General features: G+C 61.3%; 2 protein-coding genes across 2 annotated transcripts in view; both read left to right on the plus strand.

The window, feature by feature from the left end:
* LOC138121570 (protein-arginine deiminase type-1-like) overlaps positions 1–7,498 on the plus strand; it is a 15,546-nt gene extending 8,048 nt beyond the window's left edge. Inside the window, exons 9-16 of the mRNA XM_069035221.1 lie at positions 206–329; positions 946–1,053; positions 1,139–1,290; positions 5,728–5,872; positions 6,025–6,118; positions 6,539–6,618; positions 6,923–7,048; positions 7,130–7,498. Coding sequence (XP_068891322.1) covers positions 206–329; positions 946–1,053; positions 1,139–1,290; positions 5,728–5,872; positions 6,025–6,118; positions 6,539–6,618; positions 6,923–7,048; positions 7,130–7,363 — 1,063 coding nt within the window. The 3' untranslated portion in view covers positions 7,364–7,498. The remainder of the gene's footprint in view (positions 1–205; positions 330–945; positions 1,054–1,138; positions 1,291–5,727; positions 5,873–6,024; positions 6,119–6,538; positions 6,619–6,922; positions 7,049–7,129) is intronic.
* Positions 7,499–8,837: 1,339 nt separating this feature from the next.
* LOC138121345 (protein-arginine deiminase type-1-like) lies at positions 8,838–18,291 on the plus strand. The gene is made up of 16 exons (XM_069034781.1): positions 8,838–8,929; positions 10,747–10,927; positions 11,679–11,751; positions 11,825–11,886; positions 11,976–12,093; positions 12,990–13,115; positions 13,229–13,407; positions 13,484–13,587; positions 14,166–14,277; positions 14,360–14,467; positions 14,640–14,788; positions 16,010–16,154; positions 16,245–16,338; positions 16,558–16,637; positions 17,766–17,894; positions 17,976–18,291. Exons 1-16 carry the CDS (start codon positions 8,838–8,840, stop codon positions 18,207–18,209), a joined length of 1,986 nt encoding a protein of 661 aa, XP_068890882.1. The 3' UTR covers positions 18,210–18,291.
* Positions 18,292–18,519: the final 228 nt, after the last annotated feature.

The following is an 18,519-nucleotide window of genomic DNA, read 5'->3' on the forward strand; positions in this document are numbered from 1 at the left end:
AATCGCAAGGAAAAACCCTGGAGGACCTTCTCCAGGTCCAGGGCATTTAAATCCCAAGGAGAAAGGCTGCAGTTCCCTCTCCAGGTCCAATCCCAGGCAGGAGCGTTGCCCGGGGTGCTCAGGAAGGAGGAACGAGCTGCGGGGCCGGGGCTGTGGGGTCTCTCCGTGATCCCCTGGCAGCCCCAGTCCCTGTCCGTCCCCCCAGCATCAAGCAGGGCTCGGACTCCAACGAGGCCTTCATGGAGGGGCTGCGGGCGCTGCTGAGGAAAGCCAACTGCAAACTGACCGTGTGCTCGGAGCAGGACACCCGCAGCGACCGCTGGATCCAGGTCAGCCATGCCGGCCTCACGCGGGGCTCTCGGGGTCCCTCACGGGCTCCCGGAGGCAGGGGACGGGTCACCCCTGTGGCTTGGGGAGCGCCTGGAATGCCAGGAGTGAACCGGGGAGCCGGGACTGAGGCACAGGGAATGGTGGCACGGAGGGGGACAATGCCCAGGGAGCCTGGCCTGGCACCGGGGACACAGCGGGGCACCGGGAAAGGGACCTCGTTGGGAGAGGGACCCCATGGCAAGGGGGACCCCAGTGCAGAAGGGACCCCGTGGGACACGGCTTGGGGGACCCCAGTGCAGAAGGGACCCCGTGGGACCCCATGGCTTGGGGGACCCCACTGCAGAAGGGACCCCATGGCTTGAGGGACCCCAGTGCAGAAGGGACCCCACGGGGCTTTCCAGGAGGGTCCCCACTGCCGGGGGAACCCCAGGAGGACGCCCTGGCTGCGGCGTCACCCCGGGAGAGCCGGGCAGGAGCCTCCCCACTGGTTTAGGCTGGGCTTTGCCAGGCTCGCCCCATGTGCTGCCCCACCCTCCCCACATCCCTCGTGGAGATTCTTATCACCCCCTAAAGCCTTCCTCCTCCTCCTCCTCCTCCTTCTCCTTCCCAAAACAGGATGAGCTGGAGTTCGGCTACGTGGAAGCTCCTCACAAGACCTTCCCCGTGGTCTTCGACTCTCCCCGGAACAGAGGCCTGAAGGATTTTGCTTTCAAGAAGATCCTGGTGCGCCCTTGCTCTGAAATCCCCTTATTCCCCCCCAAAACCCGCCCGCGCGGAAGGTCCTTGGCACCGCTTCCCTCTTTTCCAGGGCCCGGATTTCGGCTACGTGACCCGGGAGCCCCCCGGGAAGAGCGTGACCAGCCTGGACTCCTTCGGGAACCTGGACGTGAGCCCGCCGGTGACGGTGCGGGGCAAGGAGTACCCGCTGGGACGGATCCTCATCGGCAGCCCCCTGCCCTGGTGAGCCGCCCCTCCCCCTGCAGCGCGGCCCGGCCCCAAAACCCTCCCCGGAGAGGAACCCGGGGCGCAAACCCCATCGGATCCCAGATTTTACCAGCAAACCCCACGGCTGCGCCTCCAGCCCTACAAACCCCCCCCTTTTCACCCCGTTTCGTCCCGGCTCGGATTTGCTCTTTTGAGGCGAGCAGCGTCAGGGACGGGCTGGGATGACTGGGAATGATTGTTGTGCCCGGGGCGGGCGGGAGCAGAGCTCCCTGCGGAGCCCCACAAAGGACGGCATTGTCGGGAAGAGCAGCCAAGAGCGCGCCCCGAGCCCGGAGCAGCCGCGGGGAAGCGGCGTTCGCCCAGCTCCGCCCGGGCCCTCATCACCCCTCATCACCCCTCATATCACCCCTCATCACCCCTCATATCACCCCTCATCATCACCCCTCATCACCCCTCATCACCCCTCATATCACCCCTCATCACCCCTCATATCACCCCTCATCACCCCTCATCATCACCCCTCATCACCCCTCATATCACCCCTCATCACCCCTCATCACCCCTTATCACCCCTCATCACCCCTCTTATCACCCCTTATCACCCCTTATCACCCCTCATCACCCTCATCACCCCTCATCATCACCCTCATCACCCCTCATCACCCCTCATCACCCCTTATCACCCCTCATCACCCCTCATCACCCCTCATATCACCCCTCATCACCCCTCATATCACCCCTCATATCACCCCTCATATCACCCCTCATCACCCCTCATCACCCCTCATATCACCCCTCATCACCCCTCATATCACCCCTCATATCACCCCTCATATCACCCCTCATCACCCCTTATCACCCCTCATCACCCCTCATCACCCCTCATATCACCCCTCATCACCCTCATCACCCCTCATCACCCCTCATCACCCCACATCACCCCTCATATCACCCCTCATCACCCCTCATCACCCCTCATATCACCCCTTATCACCCCTCATCACCCCTCATATCACCCCTCATCACCCCTCATCATCACCCCTCATCACCCCTCATATCACCCCTCATCACCCCTCATATCACCCCTCATCACCCCTCTTATCACCCCTCATCACCCCTCATCACCCCTCATCATCACCCCTCATCACCCCTCATATCACCCCTCATCACCCCTCATATCACCCCTCATCACCCCTCATCACCCCTTATCACCCCTTATCACCCCTCATCACCCCTCATATCACCCCTCATCACCCCTCATCACCCCTTATCACCCCTCATCACCCCTTATCACCCCTTATCACCCCTCATCACCCCTCATATCACCCCTTATCACCCCTCATCACCCCTCATATCACCCCTTATCACCCCTTATCACCCCTTATCACCCCTCATCACCCCTTATCACCCCTTATCACCCCTCATCACCCCTCACCACCCTCATCACCCCTCATCACCCCTCTTATCACCCCTCATCACCCCTCATCATCACCCCTCATCACCCCTCTTATCACCCCTTATCACCCCTTATCACCCCTCATCACCCCTCATATCACCCCTCATCACCCCTCATCACCCCTTATCACCCCTCATCACCCCTCATATCACCCCTCATCACCCCTTATCACCCCTTATCACCCCTCATCACCCCTCATCACCCCTCATATCACCCCTCATATCACCCCTTATCACCCCTTATCACCCCTTATCACCCCTCATCACCCCTCATCACCCCTTATCACCCCTCATATCACCCCTTATCACCCCTTATCACCCCTCACCACCCTCATCACCCCTTATCACTCCTTATCACCCCTCATCACCCCTTATCACCCCTCATCACCCTCATCACCCCTCATCACCCCTTATCACCCCTCACCACCCTCATCACCCTCATCACCCCTCATCACCCCTTATCACCCCTCATATCACCCCTTATCACCCCTTATCACCCCTTATCACCCCTCATCACCCCTCATCACCCCTTATCACCCCTCATATCACCCCTTATCACCCCTTATCACCCCTCACCACCCCTTATCACCCCTTATCACCCCTCATCACCCCTCATCATCACCCCTCACCACCCTCATCACCCCTCATTACCCCGGATTTAATTAGCGCTTCCCCATTTCCCCGCCGCCGCCCGCCGAAGGAGAGCTCCCCCCGCACCCGAGGCTGGAGGGATTTGGGAATGCCGGGGGTGGGGAGAACCTAAACCCCAAAGTGTCCGGGCAGAGCGGGGCGAGGAATGCGCCAGTCCCGAGGGATGGACGCGGCCTGGAGGTGCATTCCTGGAAAATATCGGGATACATCCATGTATTCCTGGAAAATATCGGGATAAATCGATGTATTCCTGGAAAATACTGGGATACATCCATGTATTCCTGGAAAATACTGGGATACATCGATGTATTCCTGGAAAATATCGGGATACATCCATGTATTCCTGGAAAATATCGGGATAAATCGATGTATTCCTGGAAAATATTGGGATACATCCATGCATTCAGGGAAAATATTGAGATAAATTGATGCGTTCAGGTAAAATATTGGGATAAATGGATGTATTCCTGGAAAATATTGGGATAAATCGATGCATTCAGGGAAAATATAGGGATATATCGATGTATTTATGGAAAATATAGGGATATATCAATGCATTTATGGAAAATATTGGGATAAATCAATGCATTCAGGGAAAATATAGGGATTTATCGATGTATTTATGGAAAATATAGGGATATATGGATTTATTTATCTGAAATACAGGAGATATATTGATATATTTCAATAATATAGGGATCTCGCAATATATATTTATATATACTAAATATATTTCGTATATATATCACATATATCATATATTTATATAACACGTATGTACTATATGTGATATAGATTAATATAACACATATTTCATATATTTTTATAGAACATGTTTATATTTTATATATATAATATATATTTATATAACTTGTATATATATTATATATATTTATATGACGTCTATATATTTAATATATATTTATAGAACATGTTTATATTTTATATATATAATATATATTTATATAACTTCTGTATATATATTATATATATTTATATGATATCTATATATTTAATATTTATTTATAGAACATGTTTATATTTCATATATATAATATATATTTATATAATTGTATATATATTATATATATATTTATATGACATCTATATATTTAATATATATTTATAGAACATGTTTATATTATATATATATAATATATATTTATATAACTTGTATATATATTATATATATATTTATATGACGTCTATATATTTAATATATATTTATAGAACATTATATCTGATATATATATAATATATATTTATAGAACTTGTCTCTATAAACGCACTTTATATATAATATAGGGACATATCCGTACATAACAGACAGGATAATACACAACTGAGGCATCAGGCAGATAAATCCCTATTAGCGTGAACCACCTATAATTTCGATTATTCTGTGCACTTCAACCCGTGAATGTCCCTGACACAGCCGGGGCCTTTCCCAGCCTCCTCCCAGAAAAACGGGATAACAACGGGGGCTCCTCGTGACGGCCGGGAATGGGAGCGCTGGGAATGGGAGCGCTGGGAATGGGAGCGCTGGGGAGAGCTGGGAATGGGAGCGCTGGGAATGGGAGCGCTGGGAATGGGAGCGCTGGGGAGAGCTGGGAATGGGAGCGCTGGGAATGGGAGCGCCGGGAATGAGAGTGCTGGGAATGGGAGCGCTGGGGAGAGCTGGGGAGGGGAGAGCTGGGAATGGGAGCGCTGGCAATGGGAGCGCTGGCAATGGGAGCGCTGGGGAGAGCTGGGGAGGGGAGAGCTGGGGAGGGGAGAGCTGGGAATGGGAGCGCTGGGAATGGGAGCGCTGGGCAGTTCTGGGAATGGGAGCGCTGGGGAGGGGAGAGCTGGGCAGGGGAGCTCTGGGAAGGGCAGTTCTGGGAATGGGAGCTCTGGGGAGGGGAGCTCTGGAGAGGGGGAGTTCTGGGCAGTTCTGGGCAGGGGAGCTTTGGGAAGGGGAGCGCTGGGAAGGGGAGCTCTGGGGAGGGCAGTTCCGGGAAGGGGAGCTCTGGGCAGTTCTGGGAATGGGAGCGCTGGAGAGGGGAGCTCTGGGCAGTTCCGGGAAAGGGAGCGCTGGGAATGGGAGCTCTGGAGAGGGCAGTTCTGGGAATGGGAACTCTGGGGAGGGCAGTTCTGGTCAGGGGAGCTTTGGGAAGGGGAGCTCTGGAGAGGGGAGCTCTGGAGAGGGCAGCTCTGGAGAGGGGGAATTCTGGGCAGTTCTGGGCAGGGCAGTTCTGGGCAGTTCTGGGCAGTTCTGGGCAGTTCTGGGCAGTTCTGGGCAGTTCTGGGCAGGGCAGCCCTGTCCAGCTCGCGCTGTCCAGCTCGCGCTGCCCGCTGTGCCCGCAGGGCGTCCGGCCGCAGGATGTCCAAGGCCGTGCGGGATTTCCTGTACGCGCAGCAGGTGCAGGCGCCGCTGGAGGTGTACTCGGAGTGGCTGAGCGTGGGCCACGTGGATGAGTTCCTCACCTTCGTCCCTGCCTTCGACAGGAAGGTGCCGACCCCTGCAGCCCCCCAAAGCCCCCCCAGGCCCCCTTTCCCAGCCCTTTGTCCTCCGCGGGGATCCGGGGCCGGGGTGGCCGCGGTGCCTCCCAGCCGGGCACTGGGGCTCTCATCCCAGGGCTGACCGCCGGCTCTGTCCCGCAGGGATTCCGGCTGCTCCTGGCCAGCCCCAACGCCTGCTACCAACTCTTCAGGGAGAAGCAGCGCCAGGGCCACGGGGAAGCCACGCAGTTCATCGGTGAGGGCTGGCTGAGGGACAGCCCTGCGGGACGGCGTTCCCGGGTCCCTTCCCAGTGCCCATTCCCAGTGTCCCTTCCCAGTGTCCATTCCCACTGTCCCTTCCCAGTGTCCCTTCCCACTGTCCATTCCCGCTGTCCATTCCCACTGTCCCTTCCCAGTGTCCCTTCCCAGTGTCCCTTCCCACTGTCCCTTCCCTCTGTCCCTTCCCACTGTCCATTCCCAGTGCCCATTCCCACTGTCCCTTCCCAGTGTCCATTCCCAGTGCCCATTCCCACTGTCCCTTCCCAGTGTCCCTTCCCAGTGTCCCTTCCCAGTTCCCATTCCCACTGTCCATTCCCACTGTCCCTTCCCAGTGTCCATTCCCAGTGCCCATTCCCACTGTCCCTTCCCGCTGTCCCTCATGCCCCCACGCCCACAGGGTTGAAGGGCACTGAGAAGAAGAGCATTGACGAGATCCTGGCGGACGAGTCCCTGCGGAGCGACAACCGGCACGTGCAGGTGGGTCTGGGATCCCTGGACTCCGGGGGATTCCCTCTCCTCGGTTCCAGGGGGGATTCCTGGGCACAGGGAGGGGATTGGGGGGTCCTGGGAATGGCCGGAGTGCCCGGAGTGGGCGAGGAGAGGGATCCACGGCCCGAGTGACGCAGAGGCGGCAGCCGAAGGGAGAGAGGGGATGCAGGGGGCGGCTGTTCTCAGGAATGGGGTGGGACTGGCAGCGGACGAGGATCCAGCCGGGATCCAGCCGGGATCCAGCGGGTGGGATCGGGAGGGCTGCGATGGCAGCTCCAGGCCCTTTCCCCAGCGCTGCATCGACTGGAACCGCGACCTGCTGAAGCAGGAGCTGGGGCTGAGCGAGCAGGACATCATCGACATCCCGCAGCTCTTCGTGCTGACGGGCTCCCGCGCCGACGCGCTGTTCCCGGACATGGTGAGAGGCCGAGCCCCGCAGCCCCGGGCGCTTTTCCGGCGCGCCGGGAGCGCGGTCCCTGAGGGAATGCCGCTGCCGCAGGTGAACATGCTGGTGCTGGGCCGCCACCTGGGCATCCCCAAGCCCTTCGGGCCGGCGGTGGGCGGGCGGTGCTGCCTGGAGCAGCGCGTGCGGGAGCTGCTGGAGCCGCTGGGCCTCTCCTGCACCTTCATCGACGACTTCTTCTCCTACCACGTGCTGGCGGGGGACGTTCACTGCGGCACCAACGTGCGCCGCAAGCCCTTCGCCTTCAAGTGGTGGCACGTGGTGCCCTGAGGTGGCCCCGGGCGGGTGCTGCATTTCCTGCACCACGGGGAAGGTGCATTTCCTGCACCACGGGGAAGGTGCATTTCCTGCGCCGGAAAAGCACCCGGAGCGCGGGTTTGGCCAATAAAGCTTCACAGGCACCGAGGGGGCCGCGCTTCCCCGGCTCCCGTCCTTCCTCCCTCCCTCCTCTCCCGGTGCCGAAATGTCCTTTGGAGCCTGGTTTGGAGCACGGCGGGTGGTTTGGGATTGGTGGGTGGCACTGCGGGGTGAGGAGGCTGCTCCGGGGCGCGCAGGCCCCATCCCACTGCTGCGGGGTCACGGAGTCCCTGACCGTGGGTTTGCAGCTGATAACACCCCCCAAAATTCCCTGTTTTCGGCCAAAAAACGCTTCCTGCTGGGGCACCCGGCTCTGCCCCCGTCCCGGGCTGCAGGAACCCGCCCTGCCCTCCTCGGAACCTTCCCGCACCTTCTCCAGGAGGGAACTTCCGTCTCCCTCCGCCCTTTTGTCTCCGCGTTCTTCCCCGTGCCCGCCTGGCAGCGCCCCAGGAGCCGACACCCGCCCGGTGCCCCGGGCACGGCTCGGCCCGCGCAGCCCCGCTGCTGTTCCGGGGCTGGGCGCGCTTCTTCTGGGCACGCCGCTTTCCCAGCGGGATTTCTGCGGCGTAGCTGCGCCTCCGCTTCCCACTCCCGAGACCCGGGGAGGGGATGCTCCCGCCCATCCCGCTCCCGCACATCCCGCTCCCGCCCATCCCGCTCCCGCACATCCCGCTCCCGCACATCCCGCTCTCCCGCCCTCTTTTTGCCCCGAACGCGGATTTCTAACCCCGTTTCCCCGGGGCCGCGTCCCTGCCGATATTCCCGGCCCCGAGGAGCGACATTGAATCCGGGCCGCGCGTGACGCCGCGGGGAGGGGGTTCGGGAACAGCTGCAGGGACAAAGGGCTCCCTCTGCCCCGCGCGGGCGGCGATTTAATTAAAACCAGGGCGATTAAAGCCGCCGGGGGTCCGCTGTCGCCGGCGCAGGTGACATCCCCGGCAGCGCCCCGAGCAGCCGGGCGAGCGCCCACTCCGCACCTGCAGCCCTCCCCGAGGGCGGGGAGAATTCCAGCGCATTGTCCCGGCTGAACGAATAAAAAAAAAAACCCTTCAGGAGCAGAAACCGAACCCGGCCGAGCCCGGCGCTGGCGCGGGCCCAGCCCGGCTCGGGTGTCGCGGTGGATATTTCCCGGCGTGGGTCGGAGGTCACCGCTCGCACCGCGTCCCTTTGTGCCCGAGCCCCCCCCCGAGCCCCCCCGGAGCATCCCGTGGGTGTCCCGGGCCGCTTCCCATCCCCGCTCCCATCCCCGCTCCGGCCGGACCCGCGCACACCCAGCCCCGGAGGTGGGATTAGGCCGGGCTTTGGCCGATCCCCTCCCAGCAGCCCGGCTTTATAAATCCCCCGCTGGCAGCGGGCGCGGCACCCGAGGGTGCCCGGGGCGGCCGCGATGGCCCAGCAGCGCCGTGTCCAGCTGTCCACGCAGCGCCCCACCAGCACCGTGTGCGTGCTGGGCACCGAGCTGTCCCTGGACGTGTGCGGGTGAGCGCGGGGCACCAAAGCCGCTTTTCCCCCTTGATCCCATCAGTGCAAGGCCGGGAATAGCGCGCGGCGGGGAGGGGGCGGCTCCCGGCGGTCCCGGGAGGAAGGGGAGGCTCCGGCGGGACCGCGACATTCCAGGCGGGGTTCTGCCGCGCCTGGGCTGCCAAAAGCCCTTTTTGGGGTTTTAAGGCTGCGCTGCGCATCCCGGCCCATGAAATAATAAATATTTCCGGCTTTCGGGGCAGCGCGGGGAGCGAAACCCGCGCGGCCGCTCCCGGCGCTGGATGCGGAGCCGCTTCCCTGGCTCCAGCCCAGATCCGGCAGCGCCCGGGCAGCGGCTTCGGCTTTTTGCTCCCCAAACCCCGCTCCGGCCGCAGCAGCTCGGCGTTCACTTCCCTCCCATCCCGTCCCCACCGCCGCCCCGGGCTGGGATTTTCCCCTCTGCCCCGGGCTGGGATTTTCCCCTCTGCCCCGGGGCTGCAGCCGCGTTTTCCTCCTCCCGGGTCCGGATTCGCTCCGGGCCCATCGCCCGCGGCCTCCCGAACCGGGGCGGGGCGAGCTCCGACCTGCGCAGCGCCGGGGTTTGGCCCGGGCCGGCCCCGCTCGGCGCTGCCGCCGGCGGAAACGGCGATTTTGGGGAGATCCGAGCCAAAAATGCTCCCCGGGCAGCTCCGGGATGCGTCGGGCCGGGTCCGTCCCCGCTGCCTTCGGGAGGCTGGCGGATTTCAGTCCAAGATTTGGGGCGTTCCGGAGGGATTGCTGCGGTTATTTCTGAGCGGGTCATTCCCGTTTATTCCCACGGCGGGACGGGGTGCGCTTTGCACCTGGAAAAAACCACTGGATTTGGGGTTTTTTTTTGAGGGATTCCTGCCGTGGGTATCGCGGGTTCGGCGCCGTCGCCTTTTCCAGGGCTCGTAGGCTCGGGCGGGATTTGCCTTTAATCGCCTTTGGCGGGATTTGTCGGAATTGCCTTTTCCAGGAGCGGCTCTCCTCACGTTTTGTGGGATTCGCCGCGTGTCCAGGGAATTGATGCAATTCCAGGCCGCGGGATTTGCCGCGGTTTGGGTGACTTTGTGGCAGGATTTGTTCCACACGGGAGGATTTATCCCGATTTCCCTGGCAGCACCTCCCGCAGCTGCATTTTCCAGGTCCAGTTGCGTTTCCCAGCACCTGCTGCTGTTCCGCGTTTCAGGATTGGTTCCACGCTGGAGGATTTGCCAGGGTTTCACATCTCAGGGCTCCCCGCGGTTGCATTTTTGGGGATTATTTCCATTTCCCAGGAGCTCTTGCCACTCTGAATTTGGGGATTTGATAATACTGAAGATTTTATGACAATTCCACAGCTCAGGGCTTGCAGCAGCTGCATTTTCCAGGATTATTCGCATTTTCCAGGACTTGCTGATATTCGAAATGTCAGGATTTGTTTCAATATGAAAATAGGGAGTTACCGTAATTGAATGTGGCTGCACTCGTTGCAGCTGCATTTCCCAGGATTTGTTGCATTTTGCAGCGCTTTTGGTCATTTGAAATGTCAGGAGCTGTTGCACCTTGGAGGATTTCTCCCAGTTTCAGATCGCAGCCCTTGCTGCAGTTGCATTTTCCAGGAATATTTGCCTTGCCAGGACTCCTCGATGTTCTGAACCCCAGCACCGGTTCCCCGTTGAAGGTTTTACCCCAATTCCGCATCCCAGCCCTCGCTGAGGTTCCATTTTCTGGGAATACTTGAGTTTCCCACCGCTCCTCCCAGCGACTCCTTGCAGAATTCCCATTCCCACCCTCACCGTTCCCGGGATCCTGACCGCTTTTCCCCCTTCCAGCTCCGCTCCCAAGGGTGCCGTGTCCTTCCACGCCCAGGGCACGCCGGGGGTGCGGCTCTGGGTGGTTCACGACGCCCAGAGCGTCAAGTTGCCCTCGAGCGTCTGTCGCTGGCCCCTGGCGCCCGGCCCCGAGCTGCTGCTGGCCATGGACAGCCTCAGCAAGGACGTGGGCGACGAGAAGGTGCGTGCTGGGGTCCCGCTGGATCCGGGATTCCCACTGGATCCGGGATTCCCACGGGGTGCTGGGGTCCCGCTGGATCCGGGATTCCCAGGGGGTGCTGGGGTCCCGCTGGATCTGGGATTCCCGGGGGGTGCTGGGGTCCCGCTGGATCCGGGATTCCCACTGGATCCGGGATTCCCACGGGGTGCTGGGGTCCCGCTGGATCCGGGATTCCCAGGGGGTGCTGGGGTCCCGCTGGATCTGGGATTCCCGGGGGGTGCTGGGGTCCCGCTGGATCCGGGATTCCCACTGGATCCGGGATTCCCACGGGGTGCTGGGGTCCTGCTGGATCCGGGATTCCCGGGGGGTGCTGGGGTCCCGCGGGGTCCGGGATTCCCATCAGATCCCGGGATTCCCACTCGCTGCTGGGATTCCCGCTGGATCCCGGGATTCCCACGGGGTGCTGGGGTCCCGCCGGATCTGGGATTCCTGCTGGATCCGGGATTCCCGCTGGATCCGGGATTCCCGCTGGGTGCTGGGGTCCCGCCGGATCTGGGATTCCAGCTGGATCCCGGGATTCCCACTGGATCCGGGATTCCCACGGGGTGCTGGGGTCCCGCCAGATCCGGGATTCCTGCTAGATCCCGGGATTCCCACTGGCTGTTGGGATTCCCGCCGGATCCCGGGATTCCCGCTGGCTGTTGGGATTCCCGCTGGATCCCGGCATTCCAGCCGGCCCCGCACGGTGCCGAGCTGCCGCTCCTCGTTGCAGGTCAGGATCTCTTATTTCAGGGAGGTGGGCGCGGTGCCCGCGGGCCGGGCCTTGCTGTACCTCACCTGCGTGGGTGAGTCGGGGGGACGGCCCCACGCCCCGCGCCCCCGGCGCGTTCCCCCCGCCCACCCCGTCCCTTCCCGCAGAGGTGTCGCTGGACGCCGACGTCAACCGCAGCGGGGCCGTGAGCAGGACGCTGCTGGACAAGGTATCCCGAGGGGCCGGGAGCCCCCGGAGCCCGGCGGCACCTGGGAATTCCCGGACGAGTCCCCAGCCCCGCTCCGTGTTCCCCCCCAGACCACCTGGACGTGGGGTCCCGAGGGACACGGGGCCGTCCTGTTGGTCAACTGCGACCGCGACGACCCCGGCGCCGAGGGCCTGGACAGCCAGGACAGCGCCGTGCGCTCCTACGACGGTGCTGGCACTGCCCAGAGCCCCGCTCTCCTGCTTGGCCCTCAGCTTTCCCACTTCCCCCTCCATTTCCCCACTTTCCCCTTGCTTCCACAGCCCGGAACCCCCAATTTTCCCACTTTCCCCTCAATATTTTTACTTTTCCCCCAATTTTCCCACTTTTCCCTCAATGTTTTTACTTTTCCCTCCATTTTCCCACCTTCCCCCTTTCTTCTACAGCCCAGAACCCTCAATTTTCCCACGTTTCCCCCAATTTTCCCACTTTCCCCCCAATTTTCCCACTTTTCCCTCCATTTTTTTACCTTTCCCTCCATTTTCCCACTTTCCCCTTGTTTCCATAGCCCAGAACCCCCAATTTTCCCACTTTCCTCTCAATTTTTTTTACCTTTCCCTCCATTTTCCCACTTCCCCCTTTCTTCCACAGCCCAGAACCCCCAATTTTCCCACTTTTCCCTCAATTTTCCCACTTTTCCCTTTCTTCCACAGCCCAGAACCCCCAATTTCCCACTTTTCCCCCAATTTCCCACTTTCCCCTCAATTTCCCCATTTTCCCCTCAATATTTTTACTTTTCCCTCCATTTTCCCACTTTCCCCTTGCTTCCACATCCCAGAGCCCCCAATTTTCCCACTTTCCCCCCAATTTTCCCACTTTCCCCTCATTTTTTTTACCTTTCCCTCCATTTTCCCACTTTCCCCTTGCTTCCACAACCCAGAGCCCCCCCGTTCTCCCACTTTTCCTTGAACTTCCCCACTTCCCCCTCAACTTCCCCCTTCCCACCACAGCCAGAAACGCCCATTTTCCCACTTTCCCGTCAATTCTCCCTCTTCCCCCGGATTTCCCGTCCCCCCCAGCCCGTTCCCGCCCCGTTTCCCCGCCGACGTTTCCCGCTGTGCCCGCAGACCTGAAGGACATGTCGCAGCTGCTGCTGCGCACCCGCGGGCCCCACCCCATCTTCGCCGGGCACCGCCTGCTGCTCCACGTGGATTTCGGCGACGCCGACAAAGTCGGGGTTTTCTACGGCGGCAGTGAGTGCCCGGCGCGGGGCTCCTCGGGCCGGGCTCGGCCCTTCTCCTCCCGGGGCGTGCTCCGGGCACGGCTTCGGGGGCCCGGGTGCCACCGAGGCGTCGCTGTCCCGCAGGCAGCGCGGCGCCGGGCGAGTTCCGCCACGTGCTGGGTGGCCCCAAGCTCGCCTACAGCGTGCGCCCGGGCCGGCACCAGCACGAGAGCGTCTTCTACGTGGAGGGGCTGGCCTTCCCCGACGTCGGCTTCTCGGGCCTCGTGTCCTTCCACGCCACGCTGCTGGAGAGCCCCGACAAGGTGCCGGCCCCGGGGCGGGCGGGGGGCGCGGCGGGGCCGGGGCGGGACCCCAACCGCGTCTGTGCCGCCGCGCCAGGGCCTCCCGGAGACGCCGATCTTCACGGACACCGTGGTGCTCCGCGTGGCGCCCTGGATCATGACGCCCAACACGGCGGCGCCGCTGGAGGTCTTCGTGTGCGGGTGGGTGCTGGGTGCTCCCAGATCCCCTTTCTTTTGCCCGAATCCCATTTTTGTTCCCCAAATCCTGTTTTTTTTAGCCCCAGATCCTGTTTGTTTTACCCCCAATCTCATGGGTTTTGTTCACCAAATCCCGTTTTTTTTCCCCAGATCCTGGGTTTTTTTACCCCCAATCTCATGGGTTTTGGTCCCCAAATCCCATTTTTTTCCCTCAAATCCTGGTTTTTGTTGCCCAAAATCCCATTTTCTTTCTCCCCAAATTCCGTCTTTCCCCCCAAATCCCATTTTCTTTCTCCTCAAACCCTGTTCTTTTTCCCCCCAATCCCATTTTTTTCCCCCCAAATCCCATTTTTCCCCCCAAAATCCTGGCTTTTCTTCCCCCAGATCCTGAGTTTTTTTCTCAAATCCTGTTTTTTACCCAAATCCGTTTTTTCCTCCAAATCTTGCTTTAATTTTCCCCAAATCCCCCTTTTCCCCCCAAATCCTTTTTCCCCCCAAATCCTGCATTTCCCCCCCCAAACCCCGTTTCTTCTCCCCCAAATCCCATCTCCTCATCCCCCGAATCCCGTTTTCCCCCGCAGCGTGGATGACAACGAGGGCTTCGTGGCGGCCGTGGCCGCGCTGGCCGAGCGGGCGCAGTGCCCGCTGACCGTGTGCCCGCCGCCGCAGAACCGCCAGGACCGCTGGATCCAGGTGGGAGCGGGCGGCGTGCGGCCCCTGCTCGGGCGGGCAGCGGCTCCGGGCGCGCTCCCAAAACCGCTCCGTCCCTTCCCAGGATGAGCTGGAGTTTGGCTACATCCAGGCCCCCCACAAGACCTTCCCCGTGGTCTTCGACTCGCCCCGCGACCGCGGCCTGAAGGATTTTCCCGTCAGGAGCATCCTGGTACCCAGCCCCTTCCCGCTGCCGCGCCCCGGCCTGGCCGCGCCCGAAACCCCGATGGATCCCTTCGATGGATCCCTTCGATGGATCCCTTCGATGGATCCCTTCGTTCCTCGCGCTTTCAGGAAGCCCCAGCGCTTCTTTAACCGTTTCCTCCCATTTTCCCCCCACCCAGGGCCCGGATTTCGGCTACGTGGCCCGGCAGGCTCCGGAGGGCGCTTCCAGCCTGGACTCCTTCGGGAATCTGGAGGTGAGCCCGCCCGTGACGGTGCGGGGCAAGGAGTACCCGCTGGGGCGCATCCTGATCGGCAGCAGCTTCCCCAGGTGAGGCGGGGCAGGGCGGCCCCGAAAAAGGATTTCCTGGCCCTGGTTTGGGTCGGTTCTGAGTTTGGAGTCGGTTCTGAGTTCGGGGTCAGTTCCGAGTTTGGGGTCGGTTCCCCCCGGGGCCCCACACAAAAGGATCTCCCAGCCCCATTTGGGGTCAGTTCCATGTTTGGGGTCGGTTCCGAGGTTGGGGTTGGTTCCGAGGTTGGGGTCGGTTCTGAGTTCGGGGTCGGTTCCGAGTTCAGGGTCAGTTCCGAGTTTGGGGTCGGTTCCCAGTTTGAGGTCAGTTCCCAGTTTGGGGTCGGTTCCGAGTTTGAGGTCGGTTCCCAGTTTGAGGTCGGTTCCGAGTCTGGGGTCAGTTCCATGTTTGGGGTTGGTTCCGAGTTTGGGGTCAGTTCCGAGTTCGGGGTCGGTTCCGAGTTCGGGGTCGGTTCCGAGTTCGGAGTCAGTTCCGAGTTCGGGGTCGGTTCCCAGTTTGAGGTCGGTTCCCAGTTTGGGGTCAGTTCCCAGTTTGGGGTTGGTTCCGAGTTCGGGGTCGGTTCCGAGTTCGGGGTCGGTTCCGAGTTCGGGGTCGGTTCCCAGTTTGAGGTCGGTTCCCAGTTCGGGGTCAGTTCCCAGTTTGGGGTCGGTTCCCAGTTTGAGGTCAGTTCCCAGTTCGGGGTCCGTTCCGAGTTCGGGGTCGGTTCCCAGTTTGAGGTCGGTTCCGAGTTTGGGGTTGGTTCCGAGCTCGGGGTCAGTTCCAAGTTTGGGGTCAGTTCGGAGTTCGGGGTCGGTTCCGAGTTCGGGGTCAGTTCCGAGTTCGGGGTCAGTTCCCAGTTTGAGGTCGGTTCCCAGTTTGAGGTCGGTTCCCAGTTTGGGGTTAGTTCCGAGTTTGGGGTCGGTTCCCAGTTTGAGGTCGGTTCCCTGTTTGGGGTCAGTTCCCAGTTTGAGGTCAGTTCCCAGTTTGGGGTCGGTTCCGAGTTCGGGGTCGGTTCCCAGTTCGGGGTCAGTTCCGAGTTCGGGGTCGGTTCCGAGTTCGGGGTCGGCTCCGAGTTCGGGGTCAGTTCCCAGTTTGGGGTTAGTTCCGAGTTCAGGGTCGGTTCCGAGTTCGGGGTCGGTTCCCAGTTTGAGGTCAGTTCCCAGTTTGGGGTCGGTTCCCAGTTTGGGGTCGGTTCCGAGTTTGGGGTCAGTTCCCAGTTTGGGGTCGGCTCCCCCCGGCCCCCGACCCCCGGTGCCCCCCAGGCTCGGCGGCCGCAGGATGGCCAAGGCCGTGCGGGATTTCCTGGTGGCGCAGAAGGTGCAGGCGCCCGTGGAGCTCTTCTCGGACTGGCTCCAGGTCGGGCACGTGGACGAGTTCCTGACCTTTGTCCCCGCGCCCGATCGGAAGGTAACGGATCCCAGATCCCGAATCCCAGATCCCGGCGTGGGGCAAAAAGCGGGACGAGGCCCTAAAGGCCTCCCCACCCTCGGCCCGCAGGGATTCCGGCTGCTCCTGGCCAGCCCCAGCGCCTGCTACCAGCTCCTCCGGGAGAAGCAGGAGGAGGGGTTCGGCGAGGCCGCGATGTTCCAGGGTAGGGCAGGATGGAAAACGGGGCTCCGGGGCTTCATTTCCCCTTTTCCCTGCAAAACCCGGTGGGGGAGGCGGACGGGGAGCGGGGGCGGAGCGGAGTTAACGGAGCGGTGAAGAGCGGCGGGGTTCGGTTCCGGGCTGGGATGGAGCCCCTGGGGCGCGGCAGCTCCGGGATCGGGCGGGAGGCTCATCCCAGCCCGGGGAATTCCCGGTGCCGCAGGGCTGGAGAAGGTGCCCAAGCCGACCATAAACGAGATCCTGGCTAACGAGGGGCTGCGCAGGTTCAATGATTACGCCCAGGTGAGGACGGGGAGCCGGAGGCTCCATCGGCTCCTCTGCGTCCTTCGGTGCCCCCGTCCATAACCAGCCCCTCTCCATCCGGCTGCCCGTCACTCTGGCCCTCCCTCTGTCCACCCTTCTGTCCATCCCTCCCTCCCTCCCTCCCTCCCTCCCTCCGTCCATCCTTCTGTCCATCCCTCCTTCCGTCCACCCTTCTGTCCATCCATTTCTCCGTCCACCCTTCTGTCCATCTCTCCCTCCGTCCACCCTTCTATCCATCTCTCCCTCCGTCCACCCTTCTGTCCATCCATTCCTCCGTCCATCCTTCTGTCCATCCCTCCCTCCCTCCGTCCACCCTTCTGTCCATCCCTCCCTCCGTCCATCCTTCTGTCCATCTCTCCCTCCGTCCATCCTTCTGTCCCTCCCTCCCTCCGTCCACCCTTCTGTCCATCCCTCCCTCCCTCCGTCCACCCTTCTGTCCGTCCCTCCCTCCCTCCGTCCACCCTTCTGTCCATCCCTCCTTCCATCCATCCTTCTGTCCATCTCTCCCTCCGTCCACCCTTCTGTCCATCCCTTCGTCCACCCTTCTGTCCATCCCTCCCTCCATCCATCCTTCTGTCCATCCCTCCTTCTGTCCATCCTTCTGTCCATCCCTCCCTCCCTCCATCCACCCTTCTGTCCATCTCTCCCTCTGTCCACCCTTCTGTCCATCCCTCCTTCCGTCCACCCTTCTGTCCATCCATTCCTCCGTCCATCCTTCTGTCCATCCCTCCCTCCCTCCGTCCACCCTTCTGTCCATCCCTCCCTCCCTCCGTCCATCCTTCTGTCCATCCCTCCCTCCCTCTGTCCACCCTTCTGTCCATCCCTCCCTCCCTCTGTCCATCCTTCTGTCCATCCCTCCCTCCCTCCATCCACCCTTCTGTCCATCTCTCCCTCTGTCCACCCTTCTGTCCATCCCTCCCTCCATCCACCCTTCTGTCCATCCCTCCCTCCATCCTCCTGCCCGTCCTGATGTCCATCCCTTTGTCCCCCTGTCCCTCCTTTGTCCCGGCACTTCCCCGTCCCTCTCTCCACCCCACCGTCCCTCTCCGTGTCCCTCCCATTGTCCACGTCCCCGTCCGTCCCCTCTCCCCCTCCCCGTCCCCCCAGAGCTGCATCAGCTGGAACCGGGACATCCTGAAGCGCGCGCTGGGCCTGGCCGAGCCGGACATCCTGGACATCCCGCAGCTCTTCCAGGGCGACGTCGCCTCCGGGGCCGAGGCCTTTTTCCCGGACATGGTGAGAGGCCGAGCCCCGCAGCCCCGGGCGCTTTTCCGGCGCGCCGGGAGCGCGGTCCCTGAGGGAATGCCGCTGCCGCAGGTGAACATGCTGGTGCTGGGCCGCCACCTGGGCATCCCCAAGCCCTTCGGGCCGGCGGTGGGCGGGCGGTGCTGCCTGGAGCAGCGCGTGCGGGAGCTGCTGGAGCCGCTGGGCCTCTCCTGCACCTTCATCGACGACTTCTTCTCCTACCACGTGCTGGCGGGGGACGTTCACTGCGGCACCAACGTGCGCCGCAAGCCCTTCGCCTTCAAGTGGTGGCACGTGGTGCCCTGAGGTGGCCCCGGGCGGGTGCTGCTCGCCCCAAATCCTCGCCCGGCCCTGCCGAGTGCCTTCGGTGTCGGGAATAAATCGCGGCTGCGGCTCGCGGGGCTCCCGGGGCTCTCTGGGGAGGGGCTCTCCCAGCACGGGGGGGACGCTGGGCTGGTTGAACCGGGGGGCAGCGGGAGCGCCTGGGGCCGCGGGGCCGAAATCCACGCGGAGAAATCCCGCAGGGAGAAATCCCACGTGGAGAAATCCCGCAGGGAGAAATCCCGCACAGAGAAATCCCGCGCGGAGAAATCCCGTACGGAGAAATCCCTCAGGG

Source organism: Aphelocoma coerulescens, chromosome 21 (assembly GCF_041296385.1).
Source record: "Aphelocoma coerulescens isolate FSJ_1873_10779 chromosome 21, UR_Acoe_1.0, whole genome shotgun sequence".
NCBI classification, from domain to species: domain Eukaryota; kingdom Metazoa; phylum Chordata; class Aves; order Passeriformes; family Corvidae; genus Aphelocoma; species Aphelocoma coerulescens.